At 41.4% G+C, this 20254-nt stretch overlaps 1 protein-coding gene across 4 annotated transcripts in view; it reads left to right on the forward strand.

Moving 5' to 3' along the window:
- RHOBTB3 (Rho related BTB domain containing 3) overlaps nucleotides 1–20254 on the forward strand; it is an 86877-nt gene that overhangs the window by 34969 nt on the left and 31654 nt on the right. For 3 of the 4 annotated variants that reach the window (XM_086413192.1, XM_086413193.1, XM_086413195.1), the window contains 4 exons: nucleotides 1369–1489; nucleotides 6746–6919; nucleotides 9609–9775; nucleotides 15795–15891. In XM_086413192.1, the coding sequence (XP_086269318.1) occupies nucleotides 1369–1489; nucleotides 6746–6919; nucleotides 9609–9775; nucleotides 15795–15891 (559 nt within the window). The remainder of the gene's footprint in view (nucleotides 1–1368; nucleotides 1490–6745; nucleotides 6920–9608; nucleotides 9776–15794; nucleotides 15892–20254) is intronic. The other variant, XM_086413194.1, reaches the window with a different exon arrangement.

The following is a 20254-nucleotide window of genomic DNA, read 5'->3' on the forward strand; positions in this document are numbered from 1 at the left end:
AGTGAAAAGTGAAAGTGAAGTCGCTCAGTCGTGTCTGACCCTCAGTGACCCCGTGGACTGCAGCCTTCCTTCCAGGCTCCTCCATCCATGGGGTACAGTTTATCTCTAGACTGATTTCTGAAGCCCCTGCTAGCCCTCAGGTTCTGATGATGCTTTTTGACTGTTCCTGTGCTTTATGTGTAGGAGTCCCCCAAGTCCTCACCCCCAGTTCCTTCAGTGTGTATTAAAGAATACTGTGTATAAGAACTTAGATTACAGGAGCAGGGTTTGTATAATCCTGTTTTGGTTGTCTGTTTTGCTCATGGATATCATCCTGGAGTGTATGTTCTTCTTTGAGAGGCAGGATAAGGTTTTTTTCCTTCTCGCCAAATGTTTTAACTTCCCACCCTAGTAGATTAACTCAGAGTGGGGAGTAGGTGCCTGTTATTCTTATTGCTAATGTTGTATGTACACTTGGTTATTTCTTAGAGATAAAGCTTTCTGAATTTCCTGTCTAGCTGAGCAGAGGGTCAAAAGTTCTGACCTGGCCTGAGGTTCTGAGAGTCAGCCAGGGAAATGGGTGATGGAGGAAGGGAGAGGGGCTGGCTCTCATTCCCTGGGGCTCTTTCCTTCAGAAGGGATTGTCTGAAGGATCACAGAAAGGGTACACAGAGCACCAGATCCTAAGTGGGGAGCAGAGGAAGGCTGGAGATGCCCAGCCTTCTTCACTGTTAACTGGAGGCTCCAGCTAGGAGTTGGGAGAGGACAGATCTGTGTGGTCATGGGACAGGGTTTCTAGAGCTCCAGATGAGAGATGCAGGCAGCCTCTGATAGATTCCAGCCATCGGGACTGTGGGCAGGAGAGATATTTGGGATTATAAGGTTGTAGATCAAGATGCCTTAGTTCCTCACTCCCAGGTGTATTAACGTTGAATCTAGTGAGCAGTAGAACTTGATGTGATCGGTGAAAAATATGTGTGTTTTCTTAATTGCAAATTAAATTCTGTGTATATATTTTCGTAACTAGTGAATAGACAAGCAGGTTGTATATGCGAACACGTTTTACTAGGCGTTCATATGGGGCCGGGCTACTGCTGTCTGTTTCCCAGGCGACAGAGGTCCGTGGGCTTCAGCGCCCCTCATCGTCAGTTGCAGACTCTTCACTTAGCCAGCTCCTTCGCTGCTGTGAGTGCTGCGTAGTGCACTGGTGCTCTCGACAGGTAGCAGATGTAGTTCTCGAGGGCAGGTTTCCATGAAAGCTGTGACCAGAGATGCCATAGAGGGGGTAATCATTACTCCTTTAGACAGCAGAGATTTCCACGTTCTCTAAGCAGATTATCAACGCATATTGTATAATATTTCCTCTCGTATTTTTATTTCTCCTTATAGTTTAATTGCCTAAGAAACTGCAAAACCTATCAAGCCAGAAAACCTCTGTGGTTTTATAACACTTCCCTCAAGTTTTTCCTTAATAAACCAATGCTTGCTGATGTTGTCTTCGAAATACAAGGTACGGTTCAGTTTTTACAAAGTTCATCATTTGTTTTAATTTCTTGTTTTAACTTTCTGTTTCAATTTCGAGTATTTTGGGTGAAGGAATGACTATTCTCTATTGTAGGATGTAGGTTAATAGTACTTGAATTTCTACAAATTTCTACAGTTTCTAGAAAATTTCATTTTCTAGGGAAATGAAATATTTTATTAAAATAAGAAAATGAATTTATATTTTCCTTAGTTTGTTGTTACTGTTACCCAGTGCTTCGTTAACTTTTAGGGACTAGCAGGGGATAGACCGATGTTACAGATCACCCACTTGTGTATTTTGTTTGTGTATTTCTTTAAGGTCGTAGTTTTTAAATCATTTGAAACTAGCCCCCTCAACATTTAACATTACGTCTAGTTTATGTTTTCAGCTCTTTTCCTTTTTAATTGAGCAAAAGGAACTACTCTTGCTTAGGGTCAAGCCTGGCTTACATCAGGCGTCTGTAGTTATCACTACATTTACTTCTTAATGACACTCAGAGCAATTGCTGCTTTTTAGCTCTGTTGGAAAGTAATGCTCCCTAATTTTAATAAAGATGAGCCCTTTTAATGCCCATTATTGTTATTCGCTTGGATACTTTGTCACTTTAGTAGATTGAAAGCATAGTCTTAAAAATGAATTGTGAAATACCTTTAATTAGGAAAGTTGTTTCCAATGAATTAAGTACACTTTCAGGTGGGCTGTTACTAAAAGGAAGATTTAATTTAATTTTATGGTAGAAATGTACGGCAGCTAATAGTACCTTACTTTTAAAAAATGTTCACCAGAAGGATTTGTTTTGCTTTTAACTCTGGTCACTTGCCAAGACAAACTGAATTGGAAACTTTCCAAGGTGCCTTTGGGTAAGCGGCTGCTAGTAGCTGCAGTGTGAGTATGGGCTACTGAGAATGGGACAGTCAGTGACCTTGAAATTATGTAAAAAGGGATTCGGAGAAAAGTAGGCTCACAGTTGACCAAATTTCCTTATAATTTGCATAGGAGGCACTGACACCAATTATTATACACTATTATTTTGCAGTATTATTTTAATAATATTGTATATTATTTTGCAATGTTATTTTAAAATAATATTTTTAAATATTATTAAATAATAGTGTAAGATATTATTTTACAATAATATAGTAAAATATTATTTTAATATTTTACACTATTATTTTAGTGTAACCTGTTGAAAAGAGTTTCATGGGGAGTGTGCAATGCATGAAAATATATGTTATACTGAGAGGAGAGAGGGCAGTGATACAGAGAACATTCTCATAGCCTGCTTTTCTTCGGTGATCCCACCCACCGACCCTTCGCAGGCACTTGCTTGTACCCCACCGTGGGAGCAGCCGGACCTGAAGAGCCCCCGTAATGCCTTCGGATACCACGTGGCAGCTGCTCTAATGCCCTTTGTAGCCTCCTCAGCTCAACACCTGAGGCCCCCAAGGGAGCCAGGAGTGGACAGGAGCAGGAATGGGTGAAAGCAGGGGCCAGCGGGACCTCTGCCATCCACTGGGAGAGAGGCCGCCTAGCTCTGAGGCGTGTGGGGAGGGCAGCTCCTAGAGCCGTGGTCACTGCCCTGGGGAGGGTCTGCAGCCCTAGCTCCAGCCTTGGCTTTGCTTTCCAGACAGTGTGTATGTATCCTTGGGCCGGTCCTCCGTATGTCCTCCTGGAGTCTTTTCATTTGCAAAGTGAAGACCGTCAATCATGTTGATTCTAAAAGGTCCTTTCTAGTGTTAAGCTTGATGAGACGGTAGTGACAGAGCAGGTCAGGGTTTTGCTTGGAAGCATTTTTACTATTTAATAGGTTTGGCTGTGTTACTTTGCTTTTCAGATCCTCTGTTTCCTCACTTGTGAAACGGGGATGCTAGTTTCTACCTGGGAGAGGGTGACTGGTCGTGAGGATGGAGGTGATGGTGTGTGGAAAGGCACATTTAGAGGCCTCATAGGCAGACCACACTGTGGTTTTCTGTGCTGAATCCAGGGCTACAGCAAATCCTTTTTAAAAACTGTTCAGACATCACTGACAACTGACTGGAGTTGACATGAGATATAAAACTATGACTGAAATAGTCATCAAATGTACACATATACAAATATATAAATGTATACAGTGTGTATGTAAGTTTGTGTCTTTTTCCATTAAATAAAACTAGTCACAGTAAACTTTTGGATATGATGTAGAAAGATATGTTTCCTTTTGACATTTGAATCTGTGCCTTATGAAAAATACTATTACAGAGCTACATTCTGTCTTGTTTACTTAGTACATATTCTGAACCTCTCTTGAGCTAGACAAGTTTCCTGTTTTCAGGATAAAACAAAAGAATGATTCTAAAAATTTCATTTTTGAAACTTGGCAAGTAGTGTGAAGAAGGTATGAAAAATGTAGTATTTTAGTATGTAATAAAAATAAGGATCCTTGATAATCTGTGCAAAGTTACTAGAAACTGGGCTTTAACTGTTGTTTCACTCTTAAAACTTTCCTGAAAAAAAAAAAAAAGTAACAATTTAATACTACAAAGGAAAGTTACTTTAGGTCTTGATGTTTTCAAAGGACATATTTATCTGTTAACTAGAAAACTAATGTCTTTTTCCCCCTGTAATTCTTCAGCTCTAGCCTATTGCTGTTGTGTAAATAATCACTACATTATTTTCATTTAGCATGTTTTATACTTTGCTTTTATATATATATATATATATACACACACACACAGTGTTTAAAAATGTGGCTGTACTGAGGTATTGTATTACAGTCTCACAGTAGAACAATTTATAACACCAAAACAGTAGTTTGAAAGAGTGAGAAACAGAAATGGATATTTTCTTGATTGGAGGTGTAGTGATTTTTCAAACTCAATTCCAAGCTTGAAGTGGGCCTTGAAAATGCCTGAAGGCCCTGCGTGTTCTGTTCTTGGTTTTGTAACTCCATTGTAACCACAGTTATCAACAGGAAGTTTCTGTTCAAGTTTCAAGGTTACCTAAGTTTCTTTCCCATCTACTTCTGTCTACTAGGTGTTTTTTTTTTTTTTTTTTTGCCAATCTTAAATTCCTCTGCTTACCCCAAATTGTTTATTTAAGCCATACTCCTATTTTTTTTCTTTTTTCATGGCTCCTTATTTAAGATTTTAGAATCTTCAAGTTGGAAGTCAAATTGCATTGCCTATTTGAATTCTTTGTTAATTGCTGTGTACACATACATCCAGCACACTTTCATTGTGGAAACTGGTCACCCCCCGACCGATGGACACTGTAACACTGAGGGCGGGTGACTGAAAGTCAGAGAGGGGGTCAGGAAGGGAGGCTGCCTGCTGGTAGGTGTGGGGACCTGGCAGGAGAACTCCTAAGACTTCTCCCTGCACGCACGGGAGATGGGTCTGCGCGGGTGCCGGGCAGTGAGCACAGAACTGGCGCTGTCGTGCATCGCATGTGGATCCTGAGGGGCTATTGGCTTTGGAGAAAGCACTAGGCTTACGTGGAACTTTTTTCCTCTTTTTTTCTGAGCCAGAAGATGTTGTGCTTGGATATTAAAGAGCATGAAGAACCCAGTAACTAAATATTTTGGAGAAGAATATATGCCCCTGAGAAGTATGAGATTTGGGGGCTGCCGGATGCAGACTTGTGGGCAGGGCAGAGTAGTCTGGCTCATAGAGCTACTTTCTGGAGGGGGAGAGTTTTGTCACTCACACTGGCTGTGGTGTCTTCCACCAAACTAAAAGTTTGGCGTCTCCACACAGATATAAAGAACAGACTTCTGTACTCTATGGGAGAAGGCGAGGGTCGGAATGATTTGGGAGAATAGCACTGAAATGTGTGTATTACCATATGTGAATCAGATCACCAGTCCAAGTTCGATGCATGAAACGGGCACTCAGCACTGGGACAGCCCAGAGGGATGGGCTGGGGATGGATCGGGAGGGGGTTCAGGATGGCAGACACATGTACACCCGTGGCTGATTCATGTCACTGTATGGCAGAGCCACCACAATATTGTAAAGTCATTAGCCTCCAATTAAAATAAATTAATTTAAACAAACAACAGAAAGGTAATAAAAGTTTGGCGCCTCCAAAGCGAGGTAGCTCCATATTTCTCACCTTTGTACATTCATTCCAAACGTGGTGGTTGTCACGTGGCAGATGCTTGATGGCGATCTGTTGATCTGATCTAGACTGAGCTGAAGGCTGGCTGTAGGTTCGTGGTTTCCTCAGGAGGTGGGAATGGTGAGCCCCAGGCTAGCTGAGTCCCGTCTGCAACAGCCGTGGTCCCTTGGCATGGTAGTTGGAGGGCTTAGCAAGTTTCTCTGGAGAGTCAGTTCAGTTTCATGTGCTTCAGTGAGGCATATAGGCTGAAAAGTGAAAAGTGAAGTCACTCAGTTGTGTCCAGCTCTTTGCGACCCCATGGACTGTAGCCTGCACCAGGCTTCTCCATCCATGGGATTCTCCAGGCAAGAGTACTGGAGTGGGTTGCCATTTCCTTCTCCAGGGGATGTTCCCGATCCAGGGATCAAACCCAGGTCTCCCGCCTTGCAGGCAGATGCTTTACCCTCTGAGCCACCAGGGAAGATATATGCTGAGGGGCCTTTAAACTTTAAAGCAGCCCTGGCCCTCCCACATGCAGGCCTTATTCATCTAGGAAGGGGAGGTTCCCTGTGGAGGTACTGTGACAGGGAGGAAGCGGGGGACTAGATCATCCATCCTCTTCTGAATTTTCCATGAAGTCTGAAATGTTGCCTTTGGCCCCACAAGAGTTTCCCTTGCCATTCTTGCTGTGATCTATGAACTGCTTAGTCTAAGCATGATTTATTTTCCTGTTTCTGATACATGGAAGCCCAGCCAAGACTGTACTGTGAGTAATGGCTGTGTTTCCTTGGGAGGGCACTTGGGCAGGGGTGGGTAGTGGTATTTCAAGCCAATTGTAGAGGAATAGATGTTTTGTTATAAAAACATGTAGCAAAATATTTCATTTCAGTGTTTCTAGCTTCAGGAAATAAAAACTAAGTAACAAATAATTGCCTGACTTGCAAATTGTTCCTTTCAAAGCCAACTTTTGAACTCTCTTAATTTTTCAATTTATTTAAAAAACTAAAAAGTCTCTGACTTTTAATCACCCTCACATCTGGTTTCTGAATATCAGCTTAGCTATGCCTAATGCAGTACCATTCTGATTAGAAGGAAAATTGCTAGAACAGGAACTCAGCAAGCTTATGGCCCTTAGCTTTGTTTCCCTGTTGAACTTTACAGGTACGACGGTGCCGGCCCACAGGGCCATCCTGGTGGCCCGGTGTGAAGTGATGGCAGCCATGTTTAATGGGAATTACATGGAAGCAAAGAGTGTTCTGATTCCAGTTTATGGTGTTTCCAAAGAGACTTTCTTGTCATTCTTGGAATATCTATATACAGACTCCTGTTGCCCAGGTGAGCCATTATACACGTTAGATGATGATGATGTTCAGTCTCTAAGTCATGTCCAACTCTTTGAGACTTCATGGACTGTAGCACGCCAGGCTCCTCTGTCCTCCACTGTCTCCCAGCCTTCTCTTTGCTCAGATTCATGTCCATTGAGTGGACGTGATACTACCTAACCATCTCATCCTCTACTGCCCTTTTCTCCTTTGTTGGGCTTGCCTCGTGGCTCAGTGGTGAGGAATCTGCCTGACAATGCAGGAGACATGGGTTCAATCCCTGGGTCGGGAAGATCCCCTGGAGAAGGAAATTGGCAACCCACTCCAGTATTCTTGCCTGGAGAATCCCATGGACAGAGGAGCCAGAGGCGGGGGCTACACTCCATGGGGTCGCAAAAGAGTTGGACACAAGACCTAAGCAACAAGCACATGTTAAATAGAATCTCATAATTCTTTCTTTCCTGATAATCCATTTTGAGACATTGCTTTCTATGAAACCTCTTTTCATTTAAGGTTTGTGGGAGCTGACATCATGGAATGTGCCAAGCAGGTGGAGGTGATGTTGGGACAACAGAGAATTTTCATAGTCAGTTCAAGTGCAGGAGTGGTGATTGGGTGCCTCTTGTGGGCTCTCAGACCCTGGGATAAGTTCACGTGTCTCCGCAGCGCCGACAGCACGCTGATCATGGCAGGCCCTCTGAGGTGGAGGGGTCTCATGGTACTCAGCGGCTACTCCACTGCCGCAGGTTAGGGCGGAGAGCTCCCCAGAACACTGTACTTTCATGAGGAGAATAGGGTTGGGCAGCCACTTTTATGGCTCTGACTTCTGATTGAGGCACTTTCAAGAAATTTCAATATTCTGAGATTCCTGTGGTTGTCACTCTAGCCCAGAGGATGGCCTTTTTCCAACTTTTAATACTAAAAATGCTGCCTTTTTTTTTTTACCAGCTGAGCCACAAGGGAAGCCAAAATATCAGTTTAATTAGAAAAGTCCAGTAGGCAAGATCTATTGCAGTATGGAAGAGTAACATCATACTCTCCTAAAGCAGACTTATCCAAAAACTTTTCTTCAGTGGTTTAGAATGCCCAGTGGACTGTAGGATTTATTTCCCTGTTCACCGACTGTTGACTGGGAACTGTCTGTGGCAGCTGCAGAGTGGACCAGGTTTTGCAGGTTCCCTGGACCTGGAGGCATTTTACATAAACTGCAGAATCCTTGCCACAGACCCGGAGCCTTGGGATGCAGGCATGGAAGCCCCTTTTAACTAGTTTTTTTTTATCCTTTGACCACCAGATGGCTCCCGCTGCAGATACAACCAGAATAAGCCCCAGTGGTGGAGTCCAGGAGCCTGAGGCCTTGGTTACCAGGACCAGGCCAGGCACCCTGCCAATATAAAAAGGAAATACACCTTTCAGACCATACCTCTCTTCAGGCTGACTGCTTTAGTTTTACATTCAGAAATGTTTGTTATTGAAATCTCCTGAGTTTTAAATAAGTCATGAGCCCTCTAGTGAAAAGTTTTAGAAATTCCAGGACAGAAAATTCTTTTAATTGAATCAGTTCTGGTCTTGCAGCCATCTATAGAATGTTCTGGAGTCAGTTACAGTCGTTAGTGTTAGAGACTGGCTTATCATTGCTGTTTAGTAAAAATGAAAGCGTTGATTCTCATCAGAATGTCTGTTACTGGGTATTTTATTATTTTGGTATTGGAAAAATTTGTATATTAAAATATTTGAGTGGATTTGGAATAATAAGGAAATTTGTTTTCTCAGTCGCCCTCTCACTAGAGTAATCGAAGCTTTGGATTTTAAGTTTTATCTTACTAATTAGGAAAAAATGCTCATAAAAGCAGCAAAACTGTAAGACAAAATACTTTAAAAATGGTAAAAGGTGAAGTGTGAGGGGGAAATGAGTCAAAATGAATAAACAGAAAGTTAACCTGCATACTGGAATATTTGCACTGGGAGATTGCAGAAAGGAAAATAATCTGTTCATTTTGATAAATATTTATTATATACACTATTCTTGGTTCCTTGCTACATTTAAAGAGGGACAAGAAAGAATTACATGAAAAAAATCATTCAACATACAGAGAAGTGTTTTAAAAAAAAAAAAAAACAAAAAAAACCTGGGTGACTGCAGGGGTTTAAGGAAGGGGGATATTTTAGTGCTTAATGGGTACAGAGTGTCAGTTGAGGAAGAAGAAAGTTTTGGAGAAGGGAGTGGCGGTGATTACTCACCAATGTGAATATACTTCATGCCACTAAACTAAGCACTTAAAACGTAATGTTCTGTTTAACTTAAAACTTTGTGTTACGTTTATTTTACCACAATAAAAGCCAAACAAACCCAAGCCAGAAGAAAAAATCGCAAGGATTTAGTATAGCTAACAGACAGAATTGCCCATTAGCCCTGGAGTTGGTTATTAAGGGCAACGGTAGAATCTCTTTCTCTGGAGAATTAAAAACAACAACAACAACAGGTTCACTTCTGAGTCCAAAAGCGTGAATGAATTCCACTTAAAACGGAGTCATCGTTTAGACTGCAGACTCAACTCCTTCAAGGCCTTTTCTAGGCATTCTCTTTGACACTGCTTGGTACAGTCAGCACTTCTTCGTTTTTGCTGTTGTTCTGTGGCTAGGTCAGAAAGGAGACTGTGTTATTATTGCCCATTCTCTCTTCTTTGCCTTCCTTGCGTCAGCTGGCATTTTCCAGGCCATGTGCCTCCTGATCTGTGCGGAGATGTACCAGGTGTCCAGACTGCAGCACATCTGTGAGCTCTTCATCATCACCCAGCTGCAGAGCATGCCAAGCCGGGAGCTGGCGTCCATGAACCTCGACATAGTCGACCTGCTCAAAAAAGCCAAGGTAATTGGCCCCTACATTTCTGGTTGGTTGATTTTTCCAAAAAAAAAAAAAAAAAATTATATTACTTCAAACATTTTTTTGTTTGTTTCTCAAGAGTTCCATTACCCTTACGAACTAATGAAAATTAATGGAAAAAAAAAAATTGAAGAAGGAAATGGCAATCCACTCCAGTACCCTTGCCTGGAAAATCCCATGGACAGAGGCACCTGGTATGCTACAGTCCATGGGGTCGCAAAGAGCTGGACACGACTGAGTGACTTCAGTTTCACTTTTTCACTGATGAAAATTAGTTTGGAAATTTGGCTACATGAGTAAATGTGCCCTGACAACACATCTGCAGATAATTCGGAGCATGGTGTTTTTGAGCAATGCTTTTCGAAGGAGATAGTTGCCAATATGGAATTTTCCCAACTGAATGGTGGTCCTTGTTCGCGTCAGTCGTGTGTGATGCTGTATAGCTCTGTACAGGCAGTAGAGAAAATAGAACTTCCCTTGAATTTCCCTCAAATGATCCCATCATAGGATTCCTGAGAGAAAAATGGAGTCATCGTTTAGATTGCTGACTCACTCCTTCAGGGCTTTTTTCTAGGCGTTCTCTTTGACACTGGATGATTCATACATACTGATAAGAGATGGTTAGTCTGAACTCGTTTATTTGTTCATTCCTTCATTCTTCCGTATGCCTGTTCACTTCATGAGCATGTTTTACAGTTCCGCTTGTTTGCCGGAGGTGTTGACGGACTTGTCAGTTCCTTCAAGCATCTTTCACTGAAGTGTCTCAAAGTGTGAGGAGTTACTCTAGTATTCCATGGCCTGCCCTGAGACAGCCGTCAGGGCACAGTGATCGACTCTGGACTTACATTAAGCTGAACCTTCTGTTTTTCACAAGAATGTATTTGGTCCATCATAACAGATGATCAGGACTTTGTGAAATGTTATCTGGCATACAACATATTGGTTGTCCCTATCAACTTTGACATCCAGAATTAGGAAAATATGACAAGTTTGTCGTCATCCAAGTTACTAAGACAGAGCCACATAAGGGGGCAAAGGACTGACTCTCTGACAACTCAAAGCTTACCTCCGTGCTCTGGGTGTCACTCACTCGGTCATGAGTGACTCTGCGACCCCATGGACTACAGCCTGCCAGGCTCCTCTGTCCCTGGATGTCTCCAGGCAAGGACACTGGAGTGGGTTGCCATTCCTTCTCCAGCCTCCGTGCTGAGATGAATTCATTAATCCCTGTGTCCATTTCTGGGAATGGAAGGGAATTCATTTAAAGCATCTAGGTCTTCTCTTATTATCTCCATAGCTATTTTTCATTTCTCTCATAATCAAGTCCTCAGATCAGATGTATTTAATATTACAGGAAAAACAAATTTTAAAGAAGAGATTAACCTTTATCTGTCTTTGAAATATAATTACATTGAGCTTGGGATTGATAGCTATTCTCTAGATTTAGGTTAAAATTTCTTTTTTATCCTTTCTAGCATTTTCACATTCATTTTTGATGTATCATTTTCATACATTCTAACAAGTCTTTCATACTTTAAAAAAAAATGTGCACAAGCTTTGTTTTCCTTATCTTGTAGTACCTTTTATATAGTTCACGCATAAGAGAACTCTCTGCTTGGTTGCATTGATTTCTTTAAGTGCCCCTCCCCAACACACACACACACACACACACACACACACACACCACACGGTTCCTCGTGAGAATTATGATTGTATTGTCAGAAATTCTTCCTGACCTATTTTCCCTGAATGTGCAGTTTCTGACTGTGTGAGTAGTATCCTTATTTTTCCCCTTGAATTTTTAAAGTCTAAGACACCAACTCTGCTTGAATTTTACCGTTTCTGAAGACTTTTCTGTTTGCTAGCATTAAGCCTGCTTTCGCTCGTTTTCCTTTAGTCTGTTCCTGGCAGTCCCTAATTTGCCAACATGAATCAGAAAAAGGATCAGTTTTCTTCCCAGTTCTCTTTGAAGTTCCTAGGTTGAGGTTGAGCTTTGCCAGCCAGTTCATCTGTTGGTCAGACTTTGGTTGACCTTTCCCTCGTTGCGTCTCTGACTTCTGTCTTTTGGCACAATTAGCCTTCTAGTGGCTCTCTGAATAATTGAAATTTGCAATCCCTCTATCATCTCTGCCGGTTTTGTATTGTATATCAGGAAAACATCATTCATACTTTTAAAAAAATTTTAATAGAGAAAGGAGTCACAAAGAGTTTTAGGCAGGAGATGATTACTTATTTTTTAAAACATATTTCTTTATTCTGGCTGTGTCGGGTCTCAGTTGCAGCTTGTCGGGTCTCGTTCTCTGACCAGGGATTGAATCCGGGCCCCATGTATTGGGAACGTGGAGTCTTAGCCGCTGGACCGCCAGGGAAGTCCCACATCATCCGCAGTTTTGGTACAGACAAGAAGATTTGGTATTCTCTGTCTCACTTCTGCTGGAACTTTCCTCTAACCTCTCTCAGTTCTTTACCATGATTGTACCTTCAGATTCATATATTTCCGTCAGGTTGGAATCTTAACGTGCAACAAAGGCTCCCCTCCCCGGCCCCTAATCAGATCAGTTCCTTTGGATCGAGGTAGAGATGCCCTATTCCTCCTCTCCTTTAAACCTTATCTTGGCAGACTTTGGTGACTCCTATGAAGTCCTATTTACTCTCATATTAAAGTGTTACGTTCAACTTCTTGTAATCTGTGCATTGATATTTGGTTTCTTCAAGCCACCATTTTTGTTTTTGACAGTTTCCTTGTGAGTTTGCTGGGGGTGAGGGGTACTTTCTCCATCATTACTATTCTTCACAGGGCTGTTAAATGCTGTAGCATTTGCTTTATGGTATTTTTTTAAATGTCTTTACAAATTCCGTTATTTATTTCAGTTTGAACTGTCCTCTCGAGTCAGTGTATATTCTTCCCAAAATGTAGTTTTTCCAGTGGGATGCATTTCATTTCTTGCCAAGAGCCCATAATTATAAAATCTTAAATCTTGTTCAAAAATAAAATTCTGCCCTTGAACCATGCTTTTAATAGCCAGCTATTCATTTCTGTGATCTCCCTCTCTCTTGAAGTCACAGCCTGTAGGCAGTGTTCTAATCAGTGAAAACATAAAGTGAAAAAAGATTGTTAAAATGTGATATAGTATTAAATGAACTATAAAATCTCTTATAATTCAAAAATTCCGATTTTGTATAATTAAAATCAGGGCTTCCCTGGTGTCTCCGAGGTAAAGATTCCACCTGTCAATGCAGGAGACATGGATTCAATCTCTGGGTCAGGAAGATCTCCTAGAGGAGAAAATGGCAACCCATTCCGGTATTCTTGCCTGGAAAATCCCATAGGTAGAGGAGCCTAGCAGGATATAGTCCATGGGGTCTCAAAGAGTTGGACTCAACTTAGCAAATGAACAACGCCAACATAATTAAAATCAGAGGGACATTTGAATTTACATGTTAAAATATACCCACATTATAACTTAAAAAGAGTGGTACTTGAGTTTCTTCAAGATTTGAGATTACAAATCTGTTTTCAATGTAGTATTAGTTACTGCTTACATGCACTTTCCTGACAGCTCAGATGGTAAAGAGTCTGCCTGCAATTCAGGAGACCCAAGTTTGATCCCTGGGTTGGGAAGATCTCCTAGAGAAGAGAATGGCTACCCACTCCAGTATTCTTGCTTATATACTATTTTTGAGTATAACAAGAATACTGGAGTGGGTAGTCATTCTCTTATCTCAAAGAGAGCTAGGGCTTCCCTGATAGCTCAGTTGGTAAAGAATCCACCTGCAATGCAGAATACCCCAGTTTGATTCCTGGGTGGGGAAGATCCACTGGAGAAGGGATAGGCTACCCATTCCAGTATTCTTGGGCTTCCCTGGTAAAGAATCTGCTTGCAATGTGGGAAACCTGGGTTTGATCCCTGGGTTGAGACCATCCCCTGGATTGAGACCGTCCCCTGGAGAAGGGAATGGCTACCCACTCCAGTATTCTGGCCTGGAGAATTCAATGGATTACAGTCCATAGGGTGGCAAAGAGTTGGATATGACAGCGACTTTCACTTAAGAGATCTATTAATATATTTAGCCTAAAGGTAGAAACAACCTAAATTTTTATCAACAGATGAATGGATTAAACAGATGCGATACATGCAGTGAGATATTACTCAGCCTTAAAAAGGAACGAAGTTTGCGTACATTATGACATGTGTGTGTGTGTGTGTGTGCCCAGTCGCTCAGTCATGTTTGACTCTTTGCGACCGCATGGACTGTACCCCACCAGGCTCCTCTGTCAATGGAATTTTCCAGGCAAGAACACTGGAGTGGGTTGCCATTTCCTCCTCCAGGGGATCTTCCCAACCCAGGGATCAAACCTGGGTCTCCTGCATCTCCTGCATTGGCAGGCCAGTGGTGCCTCCTGGGAAACCCGTGTGTGTGTGTGTTTTAATTGGAGTATAGTCACTTTACAATGTCATGTTAGTTTCTGCTGCGCAACAGTATGAATCAGCTATATGGATATATATATCCCTTTCCCTCTTGAGCTCCATCCCCCACACCCCATCCCAGAGCACCTAGGTCATCACAGAGCACCGAGCTGAGCTTCCCGTGGTATATAGCAGCTTCCCACCAGCTATCTGTTTCACACATGGTGGTGTGTATATGTCAGTCCTAATCTCCCTATTCATCTCAACCTTCTCTTCCCCCATGTGTCCACGTCTGTTCTCTACATTTTATTCCTACCCTGCAAATAGCTTCATCAGTACCATTTTTCTAGATTCCATATATATGCATTCATATATGATCTTTGATTTTTTTTTCTCTAACTTACTTCACTCTGTATGACAGACTAGATTCATCCATATCACTGCCAATGACCCAGTTTTGTTCCTTAAAAAGTAATGAAGTTTTAATGCATGCTGCCACATGGATGAACCTCAGGGACCTTATAGAATAAAGTAGAATAAATCAGTCAGAAAAAAGACAAACAGTACATAATTTTGTATAACCTATATGAACTACCTGGAATAGCCAAACTCAGGGAAAATAGAGCAGTGGTTGCCAGAGACGGGGGTTAGGACAAAGGGGGAGTTATTGTTTAATGAGTACAGAGTTTCCGTTTGGGATGATAAAAAATTTCTGAAAGTGGACAGTGGTGATGGTTGCACAATGATGTGAATATACTTAATGCCAACAAATTGTACAAACTTAAAGGTGGTTAAAATGGTAAGTTTCATGTGACGCATATTTTACCACAGTAACATTGAAAGCCTCGCATTCCAAAGTTGCCTGCAGCAAATTACTGTAATCCGAATTGCGAGGTTGGATGGATTAGTCATGGGTTGGAGGTGTCACTGGGTTGGCACCAAGGTGATGATGTCATGGCCAAGTTTCTGAGTTTCCCTGTTATTAACTTTTGGAACTCAGGATGATAAATGTGCTGGAAATCCTGCTCAGTGCAACGTACATGCCAGTTATAAGCAGCCATTCATCCATAACCTCACAGAAATACTTACATGTTAAAACCAATACCCTTAGATTGATGACATTCCCTCCTCAGAATATTCTTTGGTTTTCTCTGCAGGTGAATTTGTTGAGATATGGCCAAGTGTATACCTTTATTAACTCTGATCACCTCTCTGCCACACAGATAGAAGTGTAGTTCGTGAAGGCCATGACCTTAGATGAAAAGCTGAAATGAAAATCCTCAAGAATCTCCAGTAGACTTTGTTACACACAGATGTAGTCATGCATCTGCTTAAAAGCCTTTAAGCTCCTGTGGCCACCATAACTGTTTCTTCATTCGATTTGGTTTCTTTATTGATGTGATTTTATTATGATTTGTTAGTAAGGCTCCCTTTTCCTGCCTGCTGTCAGAGTGGGCTGAAGGTTGCATCGTGTCCAGACACATTAAACATGGAATTGGGCCCTCTGTGAGTTCTCCTGGACCATTCCCTCGATCGAATCATCATGTTGATGGTCATTATGTACAATATTATTTCCCTTTACATTTTTCTTGCAGTTTCACCACTCTGATTGCCTCTCAACCTGGCTGCTTCATTTCATCGCCACTAACTACCTCATCTTCAGTCAAAAGCCTGAATTTCAGGATCTTTCAGGTAGATTGCTAATTAATGTTTTTTGGGGACAATGATACTCTTTTTCTTAGATTTGAGACATAATTTGTAGGAATAGTAGTTTTTAAAAAGTAAGTCAGTGTGAGACATTCCCTTTAAGTATACAGTGTGGTAATGAGGATTCTTATAATACCTGTGTTTCATAAGAAGCTTGACCTGTGTTGCACAAGACACGTTCTAATGCTGGTTTCGTAGCTCCCATCCATTTTTAAATGCGTTTTTTTGTGAATTAGGTAAAGTGGCCTCACATGGTATTTGGTTGTGATAAATGAGATTTGGTTTTAACCATCTAAGTCAGAAACGACATTTAAATAGTTCAGCTTTTTAAATTCTCTTCTTATAAAGAAAAATTTACCCCGACTTGTACTGGTTATCTCCTGTCCCTGTATACATCCATCATATTACTTGGCAATAATAATTTTTTTATTGATCAAAGAGCGTTGCAAAGTTTACTGAGCAAAGGGTATACTTAATGTGATCTTTTAAGGTAAATTATAGAGATTAAAACCAGTCAAACGGTGAGCTTCTGAGTGCTGCGTAAGATGAAAGAAAATGAAAATAGAAGAGTCATCAAGGTAGTCAGTTTAGATACAGTGGTTCACTCATGTTATTGCCTAGAAAAGAGTCAAGGAGCAATCAAGTTATTGATAAAAAGGAGAAGGTAAAGGTCTCCCAATCAAGTAGTTTGAGATGCTAAGCAGAGAAATCTCCCTGGCAATGGCCAAAGGTCTTGCGAGGTGGGCGGGAGTGGGGTGGGTAGCAGAGAGGAGGGAGGGGTAGGGGCCAGAGCTTGTTGTTGAACTCCTGCCAGCCACCTTCATCCAGAGTACTTCCCTTTTTACCTGTGGAAATCTTAGAATTCTATGTAAAAATTGGCTTGTAAAAGAGAATCTGATGCTAGATGTCCACCTCTCTTGTTTTCATTCACCTATTCATCGCATAGTTAGGGAAACCAAGAAACACACAGTCAGTTTTGGGCAGATGTGTTCAGCCAGTCAGCACACACTGGATGCCTGTTGGGAGCCTCTTTCATAGAATCTTAACAGTGCAGGAGAGGAACATAACACATCATAGCAGGAACAGTAGATATTTGCTGTTTACTTTGTGTAAGAACCAGAGTTCATTCTTAAACATAAGGCATACATCCCCTTGCTGTTAGTAGGGGGCATTCTTACACAGTTATTCTTTAATCAGGCAATTAAAAATGAAATAAATGGACATTTTGATTTTTGGGCCACCTATAAGTCACCTTAAGTCAATTTCATTCGTGAAAGACAAGATGATTTTCCGATTACTGTTCTGCATAGAGGTATGATACAGCTTCCTAGGTGGCGCTGGCAGTAAAGAACATGCCTGCCAAAGCAGGAGGCTTAATAAGAGATGTGGGTTCAATCCCTGGGTCGGGAAGATCCCTGGGAGGAGGGCATGGCAACCCACTCCGGTATTCTTGCCTGGAGAATCCCATGGCCAGAGGAGCCTGGCAGGCTACAGTCCATGGGTCACAAAGAGTTGGGCATGACTGAGCGACTGAGCATGCACGAACAGGATACCCATGGAGTACCATTGCAACTTAGGGAGAAAGATGTTCTCTGAGTCCTTTGAGTTATTCATTTTTATTTTATTTTATTATTTATACAACTGCCTATTAAGCATGTTATGACCACCTGGCATAGTGAGAAGCAGGATTCCAGGGTGTAATTTGAGAAGGCAGGGTAAGAACACAAGACTATGTCAGTGACTGTCTAATGTTCCTTTGATGGAAATAAAAATAGTATCCTGAGTGCTCTGATTCAGTGGTGCCTGTTCACATCTAGGACCTGTTGTGATATGTCCTCTTGGGCAGAGAAAAAAAAAAAAAAGCCCCTGTGTATAAGGGAGAATTTGATGGCCTGTATCAGCAGTCACAAACTGACAAGTCTGTGGGTTGAATATAACTTGCCCAAGGATCTTATTTCTACCAGATGGTATTATAACTTCTTTTAGTGTCAATATTTAAACACTGTAACGTGTCACATTTTAAGAATTGAAATTTCTGGCTTCTTTTGAAAAGTTGGAAGATTTGGTGCTTCTGGGCCCGTCTTCCGAGCTGGCCACACCCTGGAATGGAGCATGACTGCACATGTATCTGACACGGTGCCCCAGTCTCCTCTCTTCCCAGATGCCTAACTCTTGGCCTACTTCACATGGTCCCTTGAACTTGAAAGGCTTCATGTCACAGTCCCTTTACAGCTTACGTAAAGAATGGCTCATTTTCAGGCTCAAAAATTACCAGATTATTATTGGAATTATAAGAAATGTTTTCTCTTACCTGCGAATTTTTCTTCATTAGAGGTGTTTAGAAATTGAAAAGTGAGACTGGAAAAGATCTTACGTTAATGCTGCCGCCGATACATCATAACTCAGTGAAAGAGCTCGTTAAATACTAGGTGTATTTTACATACCAGATTCGTAGGAAAGCAAACAGCAGTGCACAGGAATATGTTACCCTTGGCACTTATGAATTCATTATTCTGTTTAATTTATCTCAGTATTATGTTATATATTATAACAGGTTTTTTGATCTTGTTTTGATTTTTGCTGGCTACCAGAGCTCATCTACGATAAATTTCTTCTCTCTCTCTTCTTTAATGTTAACTGAGGCAGCAGTCTTATATCACCTTTGCTTCCTATTGAAATGTACAATTAATTTCCCTGAGCAGCTAGGCCCCACAGCCTGGATCAGGACCTTGCTAATCCAAATTATAATAGATGGAGACAAACAGTAGATGGAGAAGTGGAAACTGGCTTAGCAGAAGGAAACCTAAATGCCCACAGAAGGGAATACTGACGAGAAACAAGCTGATCCAGCCAGCAGAATACTGTAAAGCCTTAAAAATTTGCGAGACCTGGTATTTCAGAAAGCAAAATGAGACTTGGGGCTGAAAGCCGCAGAGCTAGCTGAATGCTTCTGCTATGCTCTGTCCCACCCAGGCAGGGAACTGCTCCCTCGTCATCACAAGAATCTGGGGTTTATTCCTGGAAAAGTTAAAACCAAAAAAGCTAGAGGATCATAAACTCAGAGTGTAGCTGAGATTGGGGCAAGGAGCTGGACTGAAAACATAGGGATCGCGTGCAAGTGCGCACATTAGGCAGTAAGCCTCCAGCCTCCTCCCGTCTCAGGTTCTAGAGTTTGGGCAGCCAGGTATTGACTGCCACTTTGACTCTTCACCAGTCAGCAAGTCCTGCCCATGCCCCACAGACTTCCAAACAGTTTTCTAGCATTTCACTTTTAAATATGAAGAGGTTAACTGAGGATCAACTGATATTTGAGGCACTCTTCAGTTCAGTTCAGTTGCTCAGTCATGTCCGACTGTTTGCGACCCCGTGGATCGCAGCACGCCAGGCCTCCCTGTCCATCACCAACTCCCGGAGTTCACTCAGACTCATGTCCATCGAGTCAGTGATGCCATCCAGCCATCTCATCCTCTGTCGTCCAATGGGAAAGATGAATACCAAAACAAAATGAAGAAAAATAGAAGAAAGGGAATTTATAGGAACAAAGAGTAGAGGAAATCTTAAAAAAAAAACACCCAACCATTAATATCTGCAAAGAATAAGAGATACATGTTTGTAAAACAAAGATAGAATGTTATAAAAGAGAAACAGCATTCATAGAGACTGAGTGTAGAATAATGGTTGCTGGGATGTGGGGGAGGGGGGACAAGGAGTTGATGTTTGATGGGTGTAGAGTTTTAGTTTTGCAGGATGAAAAGAGTTCTGGAGATTGGTTGACAACAATGTGAATGTACATAACATGACTGATCTGTACACTTTAAAATAGTTAAGGTGGTAAATTTTATGTTACATGTATCTTAGCATAATTAAAGAAAACGATAAAAGAACAAGAAGTTGCTCTTGAAAATTAGAATAGGATAGCAAAAAAAAAAAAACCATAACAGAACAACCAAACAACTAAATAAATAAACGAGTAGAGAAGTCAAGGTAAGGAAATCTCCTAGAAAGTAGGACAAAAAGAGACAGGAGAAAAAGGGTTTAAAAAAAAAGTCAGAGGCTCAATGCAGGAGTGAAGTATCTGGGTGATAGAAGTTAATACAGGAAGAAAGGAAAAAACACTGAGGAGGAAATTATCAAAGACATAATAGAAGTTACCCCAGTACTGAAGAAATGAAGTCAGCATATTAAAAGGCTCCGCTAAGTGCTCAGCTTAATGAATGAACAAGGTCCATGATTGGGCTGTGCAGGAACACCGACTTATAAATAGGAAAATCTAAATGTTCATAGAATAAAAAAACCCACAGATGACTTATCAGCGACTGTGAATCTGCATGGTAGTAGAGTTCTTAAC

This window comes from Bos grunniens, chromosome 7, assembly GCF_055505025.1.
Source record: "Bos grunniens cultivar Pamir isolate PY7600 chromosome 7, Bosgru_T2T1.0, whole genome shotgun sequence".
Lineage (NCBI taxonomy): Eukaryota > Metazoa > Chordata > Mammalia > Artiodactyla > Bovidae > Bos > Bos grunniens.